Source organism: Mirounga angustirostris, unplaced genomic scaffold (genome assembly GCF_029215605.1).
Source record: "Mirounga angustirostris isolate CCGP_5_RB_7025 unplaced genomic scaffold, mMirAng1.0.hap1 SCAF_10, whole genome shotgun sequence".
Classification (NCBI taxonomy): domain Eukaryota; kingdom Metazoa; phylum Chordata; class Mammalia; order Carnivora; family Phocidae; genus Mirounga; species Mirounga angustirostris.
In genome coordinates, this window is record NW_026991718.1 from 137,771,440 (window position 1) to 137,790,325 (window position 18,886).

The 18,886-nt window shown below is 60.9% G+C and overlaps 1 protein-coding gene across 1 annotated transcript in view; it reads right to left on the minus strand.

The window, feature by feature from the left end:
- NKAIN4 (sodium/potassium transporting ATPase interacting 4) overlaps positions 1 to 18,661 on the minus strand; it is a 28,529-nt gene extending 9,868 nt beyond the window's left edge. The window contains 4 exon segments of the mRNA XM_064573562.1: positions 5,885 to 5,983; positions 6,158 to 6,320; positions 18,387 to 18,468; positions 18,622 to 18,661. Of these exon segments, the coding sequence (XP_064429632.1) occupies positions 5,885 to 5,983; positions 6,158 to 6,320; positions 18,387 to 18,468; positions 18,622 to 18,661 (384 nt within the window).
- Positions 18,662 to 18,886: the final 225 nt, after the last annotated feature.

Sequence of the window (18,886 nt, forward strand, 5' to 3'; positions counted from 1 at the left end):
CTGGCTGCACTCTGCAATTCCCCTGCGCCCCACTCACCAGCACACCATTGGCACGGGGAGAGCCAGTCCCCGACCCAGAGCTAGCTCAGCTGGGTGGGCTGTGTGGGGGCCGCCTGCTGACTCGAGGAGAGCCCCTCTGAGCAAGCCGCCCTCAGGTCCCTCCCACAGGCTGGGTGGGCTGGAACCATGAGCGAGCGGGCCGGACAGGCCTCCAGGCCCCACACTGCCCCGCACCGCAGCGAGGGACGGACAGAGCCTGGCAGGGTGGACCTTCGTGGACTTCACACCTGCACTCCTGCAGGAGTGCCTGGCCCTGCCTCCACCCTGGCTCCTCACAGGACCCCGACCTGCCCCGGAAACAGCTGCTGTGGGTGCATCCTGGGCCCTGCTGGCCGCTGTGTATGGCCCCAAAGGGGTGGCGGATATTTCCAGGAGGACTCTGGCAGGGGGACATTCCAAGTATGCCCTGCAGAGGCTGGTCCGTCCAAGGAGACAGCTGGGAGTGGGGACTGGGGAGCGGGCCCGCAGGCAGGGCACACGCCAGGCTCTGGGCCACTTTCCTGCATGCCACAGCCCTCCCGCCCCGCAGGCCTGCCGTGGTTGGGTTGCTCCAGACCAGCCCCCTGAGGCTGGGCGGCTTGGCCAGGAGGTGATGGGCATTGTCTCCCAAGACGCAGACGGTCTCCAAGGAGAACCAGGGCCAGCCAAGCCCCCACCTTTTGTCTCCTACTTTGCTCAATGCCCAGCGGGCGTACCCAGGGTCCAGCAGGTCACTAGACCCCCCCCCCCGCCCCCCGCTTGCTGTGCAGAGAATGAGTGGTCTATTACCAACACCGTCTCGAATGCTCAGTAAAGTTCTGGAAGGGTGTGCGGCGCCGTCTCTGTGGTTAAGAAAGCTTCAGTCGGAGCCCGAGTCCCCAGTGGGCAGCTAGGACCCCTGGGCCTGGCCCCTCCCCTCACTGGAATGCCCTCAGAGCGAAGAGGAGGGGGCTGGGCAGCTGCTGGGAAGACTGTGGGCCCCCGTCCCCCGTCTGATGCTATCTGATTGTGGCCTCCCCGACCTCTGTGCCCACGGTTGTGGACCCCAGGGGACATCCTGGGGCTAGGGGTGTTCCTGCCTGGTGGCCTCCCAGGAAGGGGATGGAGGTCAGAGGGCACTAGCAGGTCAGGAACGGGGGAGGAGGGCTGACTCAGGGCCGTGGGCACGCTGGGCAGGACGCACAGAGACCCAGCTGCCCACGGGACGGCCACCTTCACCACGTGGACTCTGCCGTCAGCGTTGCCACGGTGTGCTCATGCAAGTCTGTCTGTCTGTCCCCTCCCAGGGCATCCATCCGTGGCACGAGCCCGCGGTTGAGGGAGGGACACTCACCAGGGCCTCCAAGCCATCCTTCCCCCACCAAGAAAGTGGCCCCGGGGGCACAGTCTGCTCACCAGCTGCTGCCTGGCCTCCTGCCTCCCACCCTTCCCGTAGCCTTCTTTTCAGTTCAGGACAGAGAAAACGCTCACGCTTCACTGGCTCCCAAAGCCTGCACTGATCTTTTCAAAACGTGGGGCCCCCATGCCCACCCCCACTCCCCCAACACGCACACATGTGTGTACGCACCACTCCCCGTGTGCATGGCTCATGGGCTTCAAGCCCCTTCCTCCAGCAACGCTCCAGCCCCCTTCCCTGCCCCCAGGGCCGGCTGGCGGGGGGGGGGGGGCAGTCCACCTCCTCCCGGCCTTCCCAGGTCTGTGGAGCAGCACCGGCCCTTGGCATGCTGCACCTCTCGCACTCAGAGGCCCCCCCAGGATCTCCAGGTCACTCTGGGGCAGCCAGTCCCGGTCTCAGAGGCCAGGGGCATAGCCACCCCTTCCACGAGGCAGGATGTCCTGGCTGCAGTTCAAGGCTGAGTCAGAAGGACAGAGAAGCTGCCCTACATCCACACTGGCCAGGATGGGGGCACGGGGCGCAGGACCCAGCCAGCACGGCACCCACTCAGAGGGCCACCTCCGCCGTGACGGAGGCTCATCGACCCCATCAGGAAAGAGCATCTGGATCCTTGTGCCCCTCTGGACGCTAGAGCTTGAAAACAAAAGCTCAGCGCAGAACTGCTTGAGTCTCTCCGAGAAGAGCGTCATCCTGGGCATCCTCACTGCAGCCTCACCGGGACGGAAGCTGGGGCCCACCTCACAGCACCACAAACATGGGAACGAAAGAAAGCTTCAGGCTTGGGGCCTCCTCCTCCCACCACCTGAACCAAGACAGGGTCACAGCTAACAAAGGCCAAGTCAGAGTGAAAGAATTATCCAAGTAGAAGCGCCCGCGTGGCTCAGTTCTTGAGCAGCCGACTCTTGGTTTTGGCTCAGGTCATGGTCTCAGGGTCGTGGGATCGAGCCCCGCGTCGTCGGGCTCTGCGCTCAGCAGGGAGTCTGCTGGAGACTCTGTCTCCCTCCCCCTCTGCCCCTCCCCTTGCTCACGTTCTCTCTCTCAAATAAATAAGTAAATCTTAAAAACAGAAAAAAGAATTATCCCAGGCAAGGACCCCCCAGGAAGAGGCACCAGAGCTCCCTCATGGAAGGAAGCACGCAGTAGGGTTCTGAGTCATGGTACAGAGTGGAGACCGTAGCACCGAGCTGTTTTCAGGGGATGAGGACAAGCAGAAATAAAGCCCCCTCCCCAGGACCCCCATCTCCTGGCTCACCAGAGGTCGCCCTGCGCCAGCCCACCGCCCAGCCCTCCATGGCCCCATCACGGCCAGGGGGCAGCAGCCCCCACCCGGCTTGGGTCCCGGTGCCGGGTGGAGTAACAGAACTTCCTCAGCTACACCGACTGGGGGAAAAGAGACAGGCGCCTGGAGGCAGAGATCCTGCCTCCCCTGCCTCATGAGAGCCCAGCCCAGCCTGACCGGACAGCCGAGGGGGGGGGACTCAGACCTGAGCTCTTGGCCAGCCCCACGACCCTGGGCCTGAGGGGTCAGGGACTGGGTGGGCAGGGGAAGCCTGGCCAGGCTCAGATGGGTATGGTGGGTGGCGAGGGGCGAGTGGAGGGACTGGTACGAGGGCAAAGCTCTGGAGGTGGGCGGGGGTCCCAAGCATGAAGGGCCTACGCTGTGATGCGGGGCCCTGGGGGCAAGGAGAAAGAGACATGCACACGCGTGTACACGCAGACACGCGCACACATGTGTGTGCACATCACAGCCTTCACGGGCACAGCTGGCCAGCACCATCTGCTCTCGACTGAACGAAATTACCCTCTGAGCCCCAGGCCTCCTCTCTGGCCCAGGTGACCCTAACCGAGGGGCTGGGGTACATGCCCTGCCCAGCACCCCTGCCAGAGTGCCACGGATGCGGGGGAGACCCAGGTCCCCTCCCAGCTCCCCCAGCCCCGCACCGTGTCACGCCGGCCCTGTTCTCCAAGGTCCAGGCTCGTGCCCGGACTGGAGGTGCGTCCCTGCTACCGGCTGTGCTCCCGACAGACCCTACAGCTCGTGCACGTGTCCAGCACAGGCAGGGCCTTTCGTTTCTGAGCCACGCACCAAAAGGCCTAGCACTCCATGGTGCCGTGTGGCTCGGTGGCCACGTTCTCGAGGCAGGGAAAAGACGAGTGACTGAGCTCTAGTGGCCACCCACCCTAAACCGCGTGGCTTCCCCCTCGTCCGCGTGGCTGGGAAACCATCACAGTGTGCTCCGCCTGGCTCAGAGCCGGCAAAGCTCACGCTATTCCTCAGGGAGAGGGCTCGTGGAAGAGGTGCTCGGGCCTTTGTCCACTAGCTTGGTAATGAGAAAACTCTCAAGCTTGTCAAAAAGAGAAAAGAAAAGCCACAGGACACACACACACCCCCCGGCGCCCCCGCTCCACATGCGGTGACCAGAGCGGTGGGTGGTGTCAGAGCTCTTCCTTCTGCCTCCCCCTCCCCCCAGCAGAGGAAGCACAGGGGTGGCCAGGGCTGAAGGCCTTTCATGGCTCTCCGCTGCTGTTCAGCCGGGGCCCGACTGGCCATGTGGGGACACAGCTCTGCCCCGGCCCTAGAACTTGCCTGGCTGAGACCCAGAGTCTTCAAAAAGCCCCACGTCCAGGGGAGCCTGCTGCCCTTGGGGGCAGGCAACTTCTCCGGGACCTGTGGGGGTACCCCCCGGGGCACCGTCCACTGTCCACTTTGGAGGTGAAACAGGCAAATGACCCTCTCTGAGCCTTCAAGCCCCGGGGCCACATCCCTCACCCAGTACATCTATTTCTGCTGCCCGGAGCCCCAAGTCACAAGCCAATCCTGACCACATCCCACACACCAAACTCAACACATGGAAACCAAAGTCACACTAACCCCCGAAGGCCACTCTGCTTCATGATGTCCAGACGTGACCAGACTGCTGACCTCCTGATCAGCCTGGGCTCCTTGCCATCCTTTATCACATAGACCTTTCCTTCCCCTCTCCTGCTCCCCCACCCCACCCCCAGGAGCCTCCTACCAAAACAGAGAGGGGGACACTTCTGCTCCAAGATGGAGATAGCTCCCTGCTGCCGGTGGAGTAGCCCTTGGGCTCTAGCCTTTGGCGAAGCCCAGAGCTTCCTCCCAGCCTTATCTGTCCAGCACAAACCCTGCAGATGTCCACCTCCCCCATCCTCCCATCACCCCCACCCCCTCAGGCTTCCAAAGCACTGTGTGTGCGCCCACAGGGAGCCTCTGGCCACTCCTTCCTTCCTCCCCATGGGACACACCAGCCTGGTATCTCAGCCCCCTGCCAACTCTGCACGCAACCCTCACCCCCACGCAATGGACAGGCAAAGGACAGGATGCCCTGTGTGTGGGAGGGCTTTCTGCTTAAAACTTCATCCTCCATGAGCCTTCAGGCTTCCAGGGAAGGAAGACCCCTGCCCGGCTGAGCCAGAAGCCCACCCAGCCTGACCTCCACAAGGCAGCATTTCCTTTTTAAGATGGGAGACCCCAGGGCTCAACAGCATCTCCTCCCCAGGCCTATGGCCAGGGACCTCAGTTTAGCACTCCACCACCCCACCCAGGGCCTTGGGCTCTGGGAATGGGACTGACCAGGCGGCCTGGATCTCCGAGGGCAAAACGGAAACTTGGCGGAGGGATGCCCACGTTCTCTGACAAAGCTCTGGATCCAGAGGACCAGCTAATCCCCAACACAAAAGGCGCCCAAGTGCAACTCTGGGCACCAGCTCGCACCTCTTCTCTCCTCCGCACTCTCTCCAGGACAGGGAAGGGGCGAGGGGGCCGCATCCCCCAGCTTGGGAGGCGCCAAGGGCAGACAAGGCCGCGCTCACACACCGCTAACACACACACTCACGTACTCGCCAGCTCACAAGCACACCCCCACCCCCAGGCTGTCAGGCTGTAGAAACGGGCCGCCGCCGCTCACCCAAGGGCCTGGCGCTGGCTTTGCAAAGTCCCCGCGCGCACATTCGGGGCCACACGCGCCTTCGACACTCGCGGACGCCGCGCGCAGCAGCGCCCTTCCGCGACCGCGACCGACTACCCGACTCACGCGCGGGCCAGGCTCCCCCTGCGCCCACGGACGCGCCTCGCCCGAGGCGCCGGCGACAGCAGGGTCCAGGAGCCCCGCCCGAAGGCTTCTGTTCCTCCCGGCACCTGTCCGCGCCGCTCGGGTCCCGCGGCTGCCCCCTTCCCCGCGAGCACACACACCCAGCGGGGCGCTCGGGTCCCGCGGCTGCCCCCCTTCCCCGCGAGCACACACCCAGCGGGGCGCTCGAGGTTGGCGGGAGGGGCCATCGGGGTCGCGCGCAGGACGCGGCTCCCGCCCCTCCCCGGACGGCGGCGAGCTTCGCCCCAGAAGGCCGCGGGCCCGCACCGTCGCCAGCGGGAACCACCCCCACCCCGCGCGCTGGGACCGCGGCACCTGAGGAGGGGCCGCCACTCACCAGCTGGAAAGCGCAGACGAAGATGAGCGCCGCAGCGGCCGGGCAGCAGCCCCTGGGGTCCGCGCCGTCCCGGGACGCCGCCTCCGCCAGTCTGGACCCCTGGCCACGCGCGCGCGCGGGGTGCGGGGCCCTCGGGCCGCCCCGCCCGTTCTCGGCCGGCTCCGCGAGGCCCCACCCCGAGGCGGCCCCCGCCGCACAGGCTCCCGACCGCCGCCAGCCGGGTCTCAGCCCGCGGTCACCCGCCCCTCAGCCCCGGGCGCCCCCCGCCCCCACCCCCTGGCCCAGCTCCGCCCCTCCGAGTAACAGCTGCGCCGCCTCGCCCTCCTTCCCGGGAGGGTGGGTGGGGCTTCGCGCCAGCTGGGGAGGGACGCGAGACCCCTTCTTAAAGCGGCGACGGCGCGGCTCCTCAGGAGTACGGAAGCCAAGCCCTACGAGCCTGCCCCAGACAAATCCGGCAAAAGCAGTAGCCCTCCCCTCCCCTGCCCGTCACCCCCCACTAGGCACCTCCTGCGTCTGCCCCCATCACCTCCTCCCTCGTGGAGCCCCAGATGCACCCCATCCCCCAGGCTCCTGGACAGGGCTCACAACTCAGAGGTCCCCTCCCAGGTTGGAGAACTCAGGAGTAGGAGGAGGGGTGGGATGGCCTACCAAGAGCTCACCAGCCCAGAGAATGTGAGGAGACCTGGGGGCCAGGTCCTCTCCAGCTGTGTCTGGGGCAGGGCAGGGTCCGGCCTGAGGGGGAGAGACCCTGGGGAGCCCCCAGCATTGCAGGCAACTTGAGGCATAGGTCTTGTGCGTTGGAGGGAGGACTGGGGGACAACCCTGCTATACCAAGATGTGGAGGTGGGGCTGAGTGGGGTCAGGGGCAGATGGAGAAGGGAGGCAGGTGAGGTGGGATGCAGACGCTTCGCACACATTCTGGGTTGCATTTTATCCTCCAGTCATAGGGAGCCGCTGGTGTTCTTGATCAGTGTGAGCCCTTGATCAAGCCGGTCCTCAGGAAGTGAATCCTATGCTGGAAGCCAGGAGGCAGTCCTTGAGCAGAGCACAGGGGGGTGTGGGGATGAGGGTCCTCCTCCAGGGCGGCACAGCAGGTGACACTTCAGCCTTGGGCCATTGCTCTTGGCTCCAGCAGTCCAGGGCCAGAGGGTCCCAGCCCCTTGGTGATGGCTTCCCTGGCTGAGCAGCTCCACCAGGCAAAGGGGCATCTGCAGCGTGCTCACTGCATACGCTCCCAGGAGCTCTGAGCATCCCCTTGTTGCCAGCCCCTTCACAGGGGGGCGAACTGAAATCAGTTTCCCATGGTGACCTCAATTCCTGACCCCACTCAGGGCATTTATAAGGCACCGAGAATTTTCACCTACATGATACGGTTAACAGTCCCACAGCCCACTTAACAGAAGAGCAAGGTCAAGTTCTGGAGTCTCTAGCCAATTAGAGAGGAAGCCACACCAGATCTCTAACCCAGGTTCTAATGAGGGGTGCAGCTCTCAGACCCCATAAATAGGAAAGGTTGGGAGGAAAAGTTTGGTGGAAGGGGGAGTGTTCTCAGATGGGGGGGTGTTTGTTGATGGGAGGGAGGGAGGGAGCATGCAAGATTGGGGCACAGGGAGGTCCCTGCAGATCACTCAGACAGCCTTAGTGGGGCTGGGCTGGGCAAGAAGAAGGGACCTCTAGAAGTACCCCCTCCCATGTGAAGTCCAGTTCCTGACGGGATGATTCAGCAGGCTTTGGGCAGGGTGGGGGCGCTATGGTGACAAGACCATGCATGGGAAACATGGACTCACCACCCAAGGTCTTTGATCTTCTTTGCAAGACTTGACCTTTAGAACACCCTGAACGAAGGGACTTCCTAGGAAGATGTTCATAAAAGATTATTCAGTGAAAAGAATAGGTGGGAAAATATTACATGCAATGGGGACTCAAAATCAGCATCACAGGCATGAAGGGACAATGACTCTGTGCTATGGGGGGCTGGACACTATGGGGCTCTAGCAGCATCCCTGGGCTCTTCCCACTAGATACCATGGCATCCCACTGGTCATGACAATCAAAAATGTTTCCAGACATGGACAAATGTCTCCTAGGACAGTCCTCACTGCTGTAAAATGTGGTCTCGATTTTATCAAAAGGAAAGTGCGATGTATGCTCCTGGGGGGCGGGATGGCAGATCTGGTCACCAGCTGACAGCGTGTGAGCCCTTGGTTCCTTGGCTTCCCGGAATATCTCTCCCGGTTACGTTCTCCCATCTGCACCCATGTGTGGGCGATAGCTGACACTGTCCCATCTGCAGACAAGAGACCGGACAGCCCAAGGCCCACACAGGAGGCCAGCGAAGCATCTATAGTTCCCAGCAAGCACCTGAAAAGGGAAATGCAAGTCAAAACTGCAGGAAACACCACTTCACACCCACCACGGTGGCTGGAATCCATCCTTCCATGTGCTGCGCAGGATGTGAATGGGCACAGCCACCATGGAAAACCGTCTGGAAAGCTCCTCGAAAGGCTGACGTATAGTTACCATAGGAACCAGCAATTCCAGGGACATGCCCAGAAGAAACAGCTCGGCCGGGGCAGGGAGAGCTCGTGCACCCTGTTTGTAGCCGTGTCATTCGTAAGAGCCCAGGGAGGAAACAGCCTGAGCGTCCCAACATAAAAATGTGGTCTATGCATACAATGGAGTATCACTCAGGTGTCCGTAGGAGTCTGGTCGTGATGCACACGACACTGTGCACGAACACGGAAAACATCACAGCACGTGAAACCAGTCATGGCGCCTGTCGGCTCTTCCTCCCGGGATCAGACGCCAGTCGAGGATGGAACTGGGCCAGCCTCCTCCTGCGGGGGCCATGGAGTATCAGAACAGGCCAGCGCCTGTTCCTGAAGCTGCAGTCCTTGTCACGGGGCGGGGGGGGGGGGGGGGGGGGGAAGACGGGGGTCGGCCAGAGCAACTGAGACTGTGAGCTCTGACATGTGGGGTCTGCACAGGATCGACGGCGTGCACCTGCCATGGTCGAGTGCACGCTGCTGTGGCAGGCAGTGGGACCCCCAGGGTGCAGAGTCACCCACCTCGTAGATAAGAAGGCTGTGACGGGGCCAGGTCACGCGGTGGGCAGCACTGTGCAGTGCTGGGGCGCAGCCCCCTCGGGGCGGTGAGATCTCGCTCCTCACTCCATGTGCTGCTGGCTGAGCATTAGGGATCTGGAAAGCTGAGCAGTGCCAAACCTCCTTCTGCAGAGACTCCCGGAGAAGACAGCAGTCAGAGCCCCCACCTGCCTCGCCCCCGTCAGATTCAGGGCAGCCGGAAAGTGGTTATGGTGGGTGAGCCATAACCAAAACAGAGAGATGGGCTGTCCCCAGGAGCCCCCTCCAGCCTGTGCAAGGGGCGAGGGGCTGGCGGGGTAGACAGGAGCCCGACACCCACCCAAAGGACTCAGTCATCAGAACGAGGCCGGGGATGTCACCGCTGCCTGTCACTGGGGGCCGCGGGGGGGGGGGCTAGGACAGCGGGGGGGGGGTGCCCCTGACTTCCAGGGGTGAGAGCCAGACATGCAATGCGTGTGGGGCTGTTTCTTCCTGGGGGGAGTCTCCAGGTGGGGAGCTGGGGGACGCCACAGCTCTTCAGCCCCGGACGACATGTGTGCTTTCCTTTTCCTCCTGAGTAAACCTGTGTGTTCACTTGCTGTGCAGCTGTAACCATTTACTACCAACTTGAGGGCTTGAAACAACAGAACTTTATTCCCACTCAGACCCGGAGGCCGGAAGTCCAAAATCAAGGTGTCGGTAGGGTTGTGCTCCCTCCCGAGCTCCAGGGGCTCTAGCCTGGACTTCCAGGGCTTGTGGCCGTGACCTTCCACCTCTGTCCTCAGGTGGCATTTCCTCTCTGTCTCTGCCCTGCGTGTCCCTTATAAGGATACTTGAGACACTACGTAGGCTCCCCCAGGGAACCCAAGACAATCCCATATCGGGGTCCCTATTTCAGTCACACCTACAAAGGTCTTTTTCCTAAAAAGGTCACACCCACAGGCTCCAGGCATTAGGAACATATCTTTTGGGGGCTACCAGTCAACGGCTGCACTTAGAGAGGCCGGATTGAGGTTCTGGGACGCTCTCCCGGACCCCTCCCACCCTGCACCAGAAACAACAGGGAAAGCCCCCACACCTGGGGGCCCATGTGGGGTCAGCTCACATCAGGGCTGCAGGAACCTCTTCGCTATCATAACATGTGATGTTTCCACAAGCCCAGAGCCCTGGAAATTGCCATGCGCACAAATGTTTTCAGATGGAACTGGGAGAAATTTCTAACTATCAACAGACACTCCCAGAAAAACAGAGGCTGATCCCCAGAACCACACGGGGTAGGCAGCTTGGCCCCTTCCTCCTGACCGGATCAAAGGCGGCCCAATGGGTGGTGGTGTTGATTCCGTTCTTCCTTTGAGAGATAATGGCATTGGCTGGTTTCCAGCTGACTGCGGAAGAGCATGGAGAACCCCGTCCTGAAGGGAAGGTCATCCCCACTGCACCAACAGCATGGGATGTGTTTCCCGTGTGGGCGGGCTTGTGCCCTGGGAGCCTTCTTGGGGGTGCCTACAGTTGCCAAAGGCTCTCTCAGGGGAGCTTCACCCCCGGCTGGCCCCGGGCCACATTCCTGCTCCCTGGTCCCTCAGAGTAGATGCCGTCATGCCCCCTCCAAGCCACTGGATCCTTGGAACTCTGAGCTCTGAGCTCCCGGGCCTGACTCAGGGGCCTTGACAAGCAAGATCACAGAGGTTTGCACACATGAATGCGGCAGTCTCTCCCCCAAGGTGGCTGCTAATTGGGGAAACCCCCTCTCCACCACAACTCCACTGATTTCCTTCTCCACCTCCCCGTGCACTGACCCCCAGTCTCTTGCTGGAGAACCCACTCCTTCCCCTTCTGGCCCTGACCCCGACGGTCCAGGCCAATTTCCTGGCACCAGGTGTGGTGGGGACTGTGGTCCCGGTCCTGGCTGAGCCTTCTGCTGCTCCAGCCTTCTCTGCACCTCAGGCCGGCCCAGCCTGTATCCTGCATAGCTCTGCTGGCAGACAGCAGAAGGCCAAGACCCGGAGCTGGTGGACCTCCGTTTCTGGTGCTTTGCAGTCCCTGGGGTCCTGGTGCAGCCTCCCCGTGGGCTGGCCAGAACCTCCCTGCCCACCAGCTCTCAGCCTCTGGGAAGAGGGGACCATAAACTGGAGCAAACTTGGAGAGGGCTTTTGCAGAGAACACAGTGGCCCCAGGAGCAGCTGGGGCTCCGGGGGCTCCTCCCTTGGCCCTGGGCAGGAGTGGGTTCTGGGCCACAACAACTCCAGTCTGCAGCTCAGACCCTGGGGCTGCCTAGTTTGCCCTGTCTATCCCCCAGCGAGGCCCCAGCACTGCAGTCCCACCCCAGCCGTCCCCAGGCCTGCGTGCCATGGCACGTTGTCACAGACCCTTGTGGTAGTGCACCTGGGCTCACGCCTGAGTCCCAGACGGCTGCTCTCACGAGCCCCCGGGAGGTCTCCCGGCCCAGGAACAGCTCCCAGCTCCTCGGGCTGCTCACACGGTGCAGGCAGTGGAGGGTGTAAATCTCAGCGCCCGCCAGGGCCACACATGGAACAGGCACCAAACCCGTTCAGGGCATTTCTCTCAGACGGGCGGTAGAGGCTTTGGGGTCTCGCCCGCCGGGTGGCCAGTCCAGGATTGGCTACAGATGAGGAATTAGGCCCAGGAGCCCCGGACTCCTGGTGAAGTGCTCGTGGGAGGAGACGGCTCACCACCCTGACCAGACACAGCTGGTGCAGTCCAGGCCTGCAGCTCCCGGACCCAGAGCATGTGCATGCGGGTGTCCTTTGGGACCTCATCATTCCTCTCAGCAACTGGGGGTCACAGAGGGAAAGCAAGGCAGAGGCAGGGGCTGGGGTTTCTTTCTTAAGCATTTGGCTCATTAAACAGGAAAAGCACAAGGAGAAGGAAAGAGGTCTGCAGGCCTGTTTGTCTGTCCTCCCCTGAGGTCAGAGGCCTTCCTCCTCCACTTGGTTATCTGCATGTGCTCTCTCCCTTCCCCCTCTGTCTCCATCTGTCTGTCTCTTGCTGGGGAGGCTCTGGTGTGGGACACATAAGCATCACACGAAGCCAGTGTCTGGGGGGCATCAGGGAGGACTCAGAAATGACCCCCAGCACCCCTCTCTCTGGAAGCGTTCCGCAGCTGACATACTCTTCCTTCCTTAGTTTTATTTATTCTGCAGTGGCCTCTGGAGAAGCCTCTGCTTCTGTCCCCCCCACCCCACCCCGTCCCCGGGCTGACAAGTGACGGGAGGCCCCGCCCTGCACTGAGGAGCTGCAGTGGGGCTCCCTTCTGTCCCAGAACCCTCGAGGGAGGGCCTAACGATGCCTCCATTTTACAGATGGGGAAACAGAGGCTCAGGGGTGTCAGGGGACTTTCCCACAGCCCAGAAATGGCAGAGGCCGGATCTGACTCCAGGCCTGTATAACTCCAGCAGGAGCCCGGGCTCTGTAGCGCCTCCTCACCCCTACTGCTAGGAGCTGGAAGGAGCAGCCCAACGTGCCTGGGAGGAGGATCTGCCCCCGCAGGCTCCCTCCGTGATGGCTGGCTCAGGCCCCGGAGGTAAGAACGCAGGCTCTCAGGCCCCCCTACCGGCCAGGAGCATGCTCAGCCCCTGTCTTGATTGGGCTGCATTTAGTGCTCCTGATCCGCACCTCCCGGTCCTGCAGGCCTGGGGGTCAGTGCGGGTCAGTTAGCAGCTGTTTGTCTCTCTTGGGGTGTCACCCAGCCCGTGCTCCCTCCCCCTTCCAGGTCCCTGGTGCTGTTCCTGTTCTGCACACCAGCCCCTCGGGCCTCCCTGGGGGCCCCAAACTGGACATGCCCACATCTGGACCACACCCTCTCTCCTCCCCTACCCTGGGCCAAGCTCCCACCTCTCCTGACAATCCACCTGTCCCGCTGCACCTGTCTCACTCCCTTCCAGCAGCAGCCTAGCCTTGAGAAAACAGAAGAGACAGGCCGAGCCCCGCCCACCTGCCACGAGCATTTACATCACGCTAGCTGTCACGTCCTGCTTCATGCTGCACCCCGGACACACAGACGGAAGCCCCGACACCCAGCCTCTAGCTCTGCCCGGGGGAAGCTTGCCTGGTCCCCAAGGGCCCTGGGCTGGGCTGCAGTAGTGCGGGTACATGCCCTGGTTGCTCTCCAGCGTCTTGCCTTCTGGCTCCCCAGCTCCTCAGACCTCTGGTCCTAGAGGACCCACCTCCCCCTGCGGCTCCAGGGCCAGAGCTTGGGGCTCAGATGCCACAGGCTGGCACAGACCTCCGGGCCCCTGATTAGCTTAGAAGTGGACCCGTGACCCGAGCTGGTCCAATCAGAGGGAATGCCAGGCTTCTCGCTGGGATGCGGTACAAGCTGGATGTGAATCAGGAGTTTGCAGCTTTCGAAGCTGCATCTTGGGACCTTAGGATAAAGAAGGAACCACAAGGCAAAGACACAGGAAGAAACCTAGTTCTCGACAGTATTGTTGAGCTATTGGATCGAGCCTTGCCTGAAAGCCAATTTACCACTGGGCTTTTCATCGCATGAATCAATAACTTTGCTTTGTTGTTAAGCCATTTGCGGTTGGATTTTCTGTGTCTAGCAACTAGCATCTAGAAAGATTCCCGACTAAGATAGGCATGGGAGGGGCTAAGACAGAGTGTGGGGGTCCTTACTGTCTGGCTCCAGGATCTGAGCCATCAGGCTTGCAATCCGAGGAGCTGGCCCAGTCTCAAGACATTCTTGGCTGTGAGTCCTTAGCCCGTGTGGACAAGTGTGATTCAGCAGGCTCCTTGGTGCTGGACGTGGGATGGTAGCTCCGGGCTTTGGGGAACAGGTGTACCTCTGTGGGGAGGCACAGCCTCTCTGATTAGCACCGCCATATGTTCTGGCTTCCCCTCCGTTTCCTTCTGCCCCCGCCCCAACTCATCCTGTGCTTCATTCACAGGCGATGCCGGGGAGTCTGACGGGTGGGCCAGCCAGGCCCTTCTCCCCTTGGGACCGAGTCCTGCCACCCACAGGCCAGAGCCAGGAGCACGGCAGCCCCAGACCAAGCTCACGGTCTTCTCTGCAGATGCAGGACGAAGCCATTTCAGGAAGGACCTGGTGGTGGAGAACAGAGAACAAACACAGGGGTTCTCAGGAGGGGCTGCACACTGCCCGACGCACCACCCAACGCAGCAGGGACAATGCATATACATGCTTCTAGCAGGACGGAGGTGAGCCACCCGATGAACACAGCAGGGAGAGGGCATGAGAAACAGGCATGCTCACAGCAGGACACTCGGTACAAAGATTCTGGGAACAACTGGCTAGAATCTATCAGAATTTATCCAGTGCTTGCACTTCCAGAGATCAATGCGTACATGGCCGTAGAGAGGTCATTGTACCCAGATGTCCAGTAAACCATGAGGATGAAGCAAAATAGTAACAAAGCGATAATGGTGATAACAGAACCCCCAGAGAAATTCCACTGTGGATCTGTGGCTAGGAAGAATGAGGTCCCACTGCAAAGGCAGATGAGGGAAAAGTGCCACAGAGGGAGGTGCTTCATGTATGTTGATTTGGGAGACCTAGTCTGGGCAGGTCTACCCCAAACTTTTGGCCATGGCCACCTCTGGAGGGGCCTGCACCAGGACCCAAGAGGCCCCACAAAGCACCCTGGGGCAGGGGGTGCTTCCTTCCAGCTCCACGAGCCCCTGCCTGGCCACGTGGGTGAATGGGCCCCCCAGCCTCAGCCCATTCCTGCCCACTGTGGTTTGAACCTGTTGTGATCTTGGTGGCAAAGTGGGACCCTTAGGAGTTTACCCCCAGCCACCTCTGTGTGAGGGACACTGAATGACAGGGAGAGGAGGAGGGCGTGGGCCAGCCTGCCCAGACCACAAGGCAGTCTGGGCAGGGCAGGGAGGAGGATGCAGAGGAATGAGCAGGATTCCTACGAGCAGAGGGCGGGGAGGAAGGCCTGAGTTCCAGGACATGGGGCAGGACAGTCACCAGACCAGAGCCCAAGTTCCCAGGAGGCCGGGAATACCAAGTCCGGATGATTGGACTTTATTCTGGGGACTGACGATGCCTGGGTGGCGCCTGGGTAGGAAACCATGAGGGAATTCCTGACGGCAATGGGTGAGCCCAGGGGCTGGAGGACACAGTGGTTCTATGACAGATAAACCTGGGCCTCATCCCACAGCCCTGAGCACAAGCTGTGTGACCTTGTGTGAGACACGGTGCGTCTCTGAGCCTCCGCCTTCTCCCCTGAATGGTTCCCACTCCTGGGGCCAGGGAATGGTTTGGGGCTCTTCCTGGCTGTGGTCAGCGTGACCAGGTGTGACCTCACAGGTTGAAGATTGTGACTGAGAGCATGGGAGACATAAGAGAGAAAGGAGAAACTGCTGGGTCTTTGCCTCCGCTGAGAGGTGCTGGCATCTGTCACAGCAAATGCCGGCCCCAGATGCCGGCCCCACGACCCAGTGGTGCCTGTGGGGTGCGGCACGCAGGCTGCCCCTCGCATCCAGCCCGGTCAACAGTAGGCTCAGTGTGTAGGAGCCCACGCGGGATCCTGGCCCCAGGCCCTCCGGCTGGGAACCCCTACACCTTTCTCAGCCCCTGGGATGTTTCCTCAAAACAGCTCTCAGGAGCTAAGGATGCCCCATTTCTCATGGAACCTGAGGCCCTGCTGTCCTCAAGGTGGGTTTAAGTGCTCGCTGGAGGCCAGTGAGGGCCTGCAGGCCCAGAGGCTCCCTGACAGCTGTGGGAAACACCCCTGGACCCTGAGCTGAGCCTGACACAGGAGGTTTCCAAGATGATCCGAGTCCAGAGTGATACCCAGGGCTCTGCTGACATCTGAGGCCAGCCTCCCCCTCTGCGGGTGGCCCTGGAGCCCTGGCCAGTTAACGGGATTAGAATGTCATTTCAAGGGGCGCGTGGGGGGCTCAGTCGTTAAGTGTCTGCCTTAGGCTTGGGTCATGATCCCAAGGTCGTGGGATCGAGCCCCGCATCAGGCTCCCTGCTCCGCGGGAAGCCTGCTTCTCCCTCTCCCACTCCCTCTGCTTGTGTTCCCTCTCTCACTGTGTCTCTCTCTGTCAAATAAATAAATAAAATCTTAAAAAAAAAAAAAAGAATGTCATTTCAAGATGCCCATTGGTCCCGCCCTGCCCCGAGGCTCCTGGCCCTCCGGCCCGCGGGCTGTACCTTTGAGGTTAGGTAGTGGGCTTCCCAGGAGGTGGCGCTCACGCGGAGGGCAGGGGCGCCGAGGACGGGCGCGCGGCGCCCCACACCGCCTCCCGGCGGCCGCGTGGCAAAATGGCCCGGTCCGCGCTGGGTTTCCCGCACCCCAGCTCGTGGGTCTGGACCCCGGACGCGCCGCGGAAAAGCGCTCCGAGGGACCGTGAGGCAGCCTTCACTTCTCGCCGTGGCCTGGAGCCCCGGGCGAGCTGCTGCTGGGGTGTGCCTGCGCGTGGGGGCTGCACCCTTGCTCATCGCGCGACGTTCCAATGAGGCTGACCCCGGGGCCTCTGGGGTGTGAGCGGCCTGGGACCGCCTCCGGCAGCTGCTGCCACGGGCCGGGGCCGCGGACTGTGTCACAGCCGACACAGCAGGACCCGCCTCTCGAGGAAGCCCGGGCATGGCCCCTACCCTGGGACACTGCCCAAGCCGCCCCTACTGTCGCTTTGCCGAGGGGTGACTCAGGACCGTGAACCTGAGCCTCACGAGCCTTCAGGCACGGACCCATACACGCGGCCCCGCGCACACCTTGTACCACTCACGTGCGTGCATGGACATGCGTCCAAGCGCACACGTCTGTGTCCTTCCACATCACATACACACATGCACACACAGACACACACCCCTACACGCACAAGCACACACAGCAGTACACAATCACACGAACACGCATGCACGATGTGCAAACGTGCAAACCCAAACACGCTCACAGATGTGTACCCTTACACACGTGCACACACACGGCCCTCACTAGCCCTATGGAGCTCCGGCTGCTTCCTCGGCCACCCCTGCTGGCTGCTGGCTGGACCCCCTGGCCCCAGCTGACCCAGCTATGGGGCCCAGACAAGGCCACCAAGACTGGGGCTGGGTGTCCTGATCCCAGGACACGCCTGGTTACCCCCTGTGGATGCCCAGCTCCACACACCTGCCTTCTTCTACTTTGAGGAGGGTGTTAGAGAAGCTGGGTGAGAACCTTGACTCCATTAAACCGCCTTTTGGACCTTGGGCAAATTGCTTCTTTGTTCTGCACCTCAGTTTCTTCATCTGAACAATGGGTTCGTATCAGAGCATGCATGGTGGCTGTGCAGCCTAACGAGATCTTGCTTACCAAGCCCACAGCCTGACTTCTGGAAAGTGTTCAGGAAGTATGGGCTCCTGGCCTGAAAGGGAATTGTAGACTTCTTTTCAGCAGTGGGGAAACTGAGTCCAGGACAAAGTAGTGATTTGATGCAGCTCCCCCAGCGACTTCACAGGGGACCTGCACCCCTGCCTGGCTTGCAGTGGCTTCCTTTCTGCCCACCCTGTGTGGCTGGCGCCAAGAGCCCTGCAGCTTTGTGTGGCCGCTCACCGCGCGGCTTTCATTTTGCCGCTCCAGGAATTCCCTTCAGTTCCATTCCCATCCAGAACTTCCCAGGCCCGGGGAGGAAACCACAAACAAGATCATATTACTGTAACTGAAAATTAATGGACTGCTGGCAGTTCTAAAAGAAAAACAAATTATCTGAGTAGTTTAGATGGAGTCATAGAACGTTTCAATTTGTAGCTACACGTTCTGCCCCATTCACCACACCACTGCCCAGCCTCCGCTGTTGTCCTGTTGTTTGGACACTGTAAGAGCCTTCAGATCGTGGAAAGAGACAAAAGCTGTCCAGATGTTGTGGGGCAGTAGGTTAGCCCTGGCCTTGGAAGGCCACCTGTCTGGTCTTGGCTCCAGGGACGTACCTTGCTCTAGGGATGAACATAGCCCCAGGCCTCCCAGAGCTTAGGGCAGGTGGGTGGTTGACCCTTTTGCTTTGTGATCAGAAAACTGAACATTCAGCCTTCACTGATTGTTTGGGCTAGTGGGTGCCAAATGCCGGCTCTAGTTCTGCTTTCCAGGAGGGTCTTCCCTCCTCCTCACCTCCTTTTCAACATCCTCTCACCCCTCACAGCCCACCTCCTCCAGGAAGCCCACTGTAAATGCAGCACCGGCTCTCTCTCTCTGAACTTGTGGAGGCTACCGTTCCGACCACAGGCTCTTGTGCTGAAATCTAGTCTCATATTGCCACCGTGTAGACCCTAGTGGTGCCTGTTTATTTCCGTGAACCCAGTGGCTCCTTCCGGAGGGTTCCCTCCGGCTGCAGGACAGTGCTCATGCTCAGCCTGGTGTGAGGCAGACTGGGAGTGCTGGGAAGTTAAGATAAGCACCCAGGGCAGCTTTCAGCCAACCACGGAGGGAAACGCAGTGAGACCCCACGGTGTGCCCACCAGCGTGGCTGCTGTGAAAGCCTGAGAACCCACGTGCTGACAAAAGATGTGGAGCAACTGGAGCTCTCTAACTGCGGGGGGGGGGGGGGGGAGGAGTAGAAAACGGCACAACCATTTTGGGAGGCTGGCAATTTTGTATAAAGTTCAAAGTACACCTGCCCATCACCCAGCAATTGTACTTTTAGGTGATTGATTAAACGAGAGAAATAAAAAAATATGCCCACAAAAAGACTGGTACACGAACTTCAAGGCAGCTTTATGCATAATGCCAAAAACTTAAAAATGACTCGGGGGGGGGGGCGCCTGGGTGGCTCAGTCGTTAAGCGTCTGCCTTCGGCTCAGGTCATGATCTCAGGGTCCTGGGATTGAGCCCCGCATCAGGCTCCCTGCTTGGCGGACAGCCTGCTTCTCCCTCTCCCACTCCCCCTGCTTGTATGCCCTCTCTCGCTGTCTCTCTCTGTGTGTCAAATAAATAAAATCTTTAGAAAA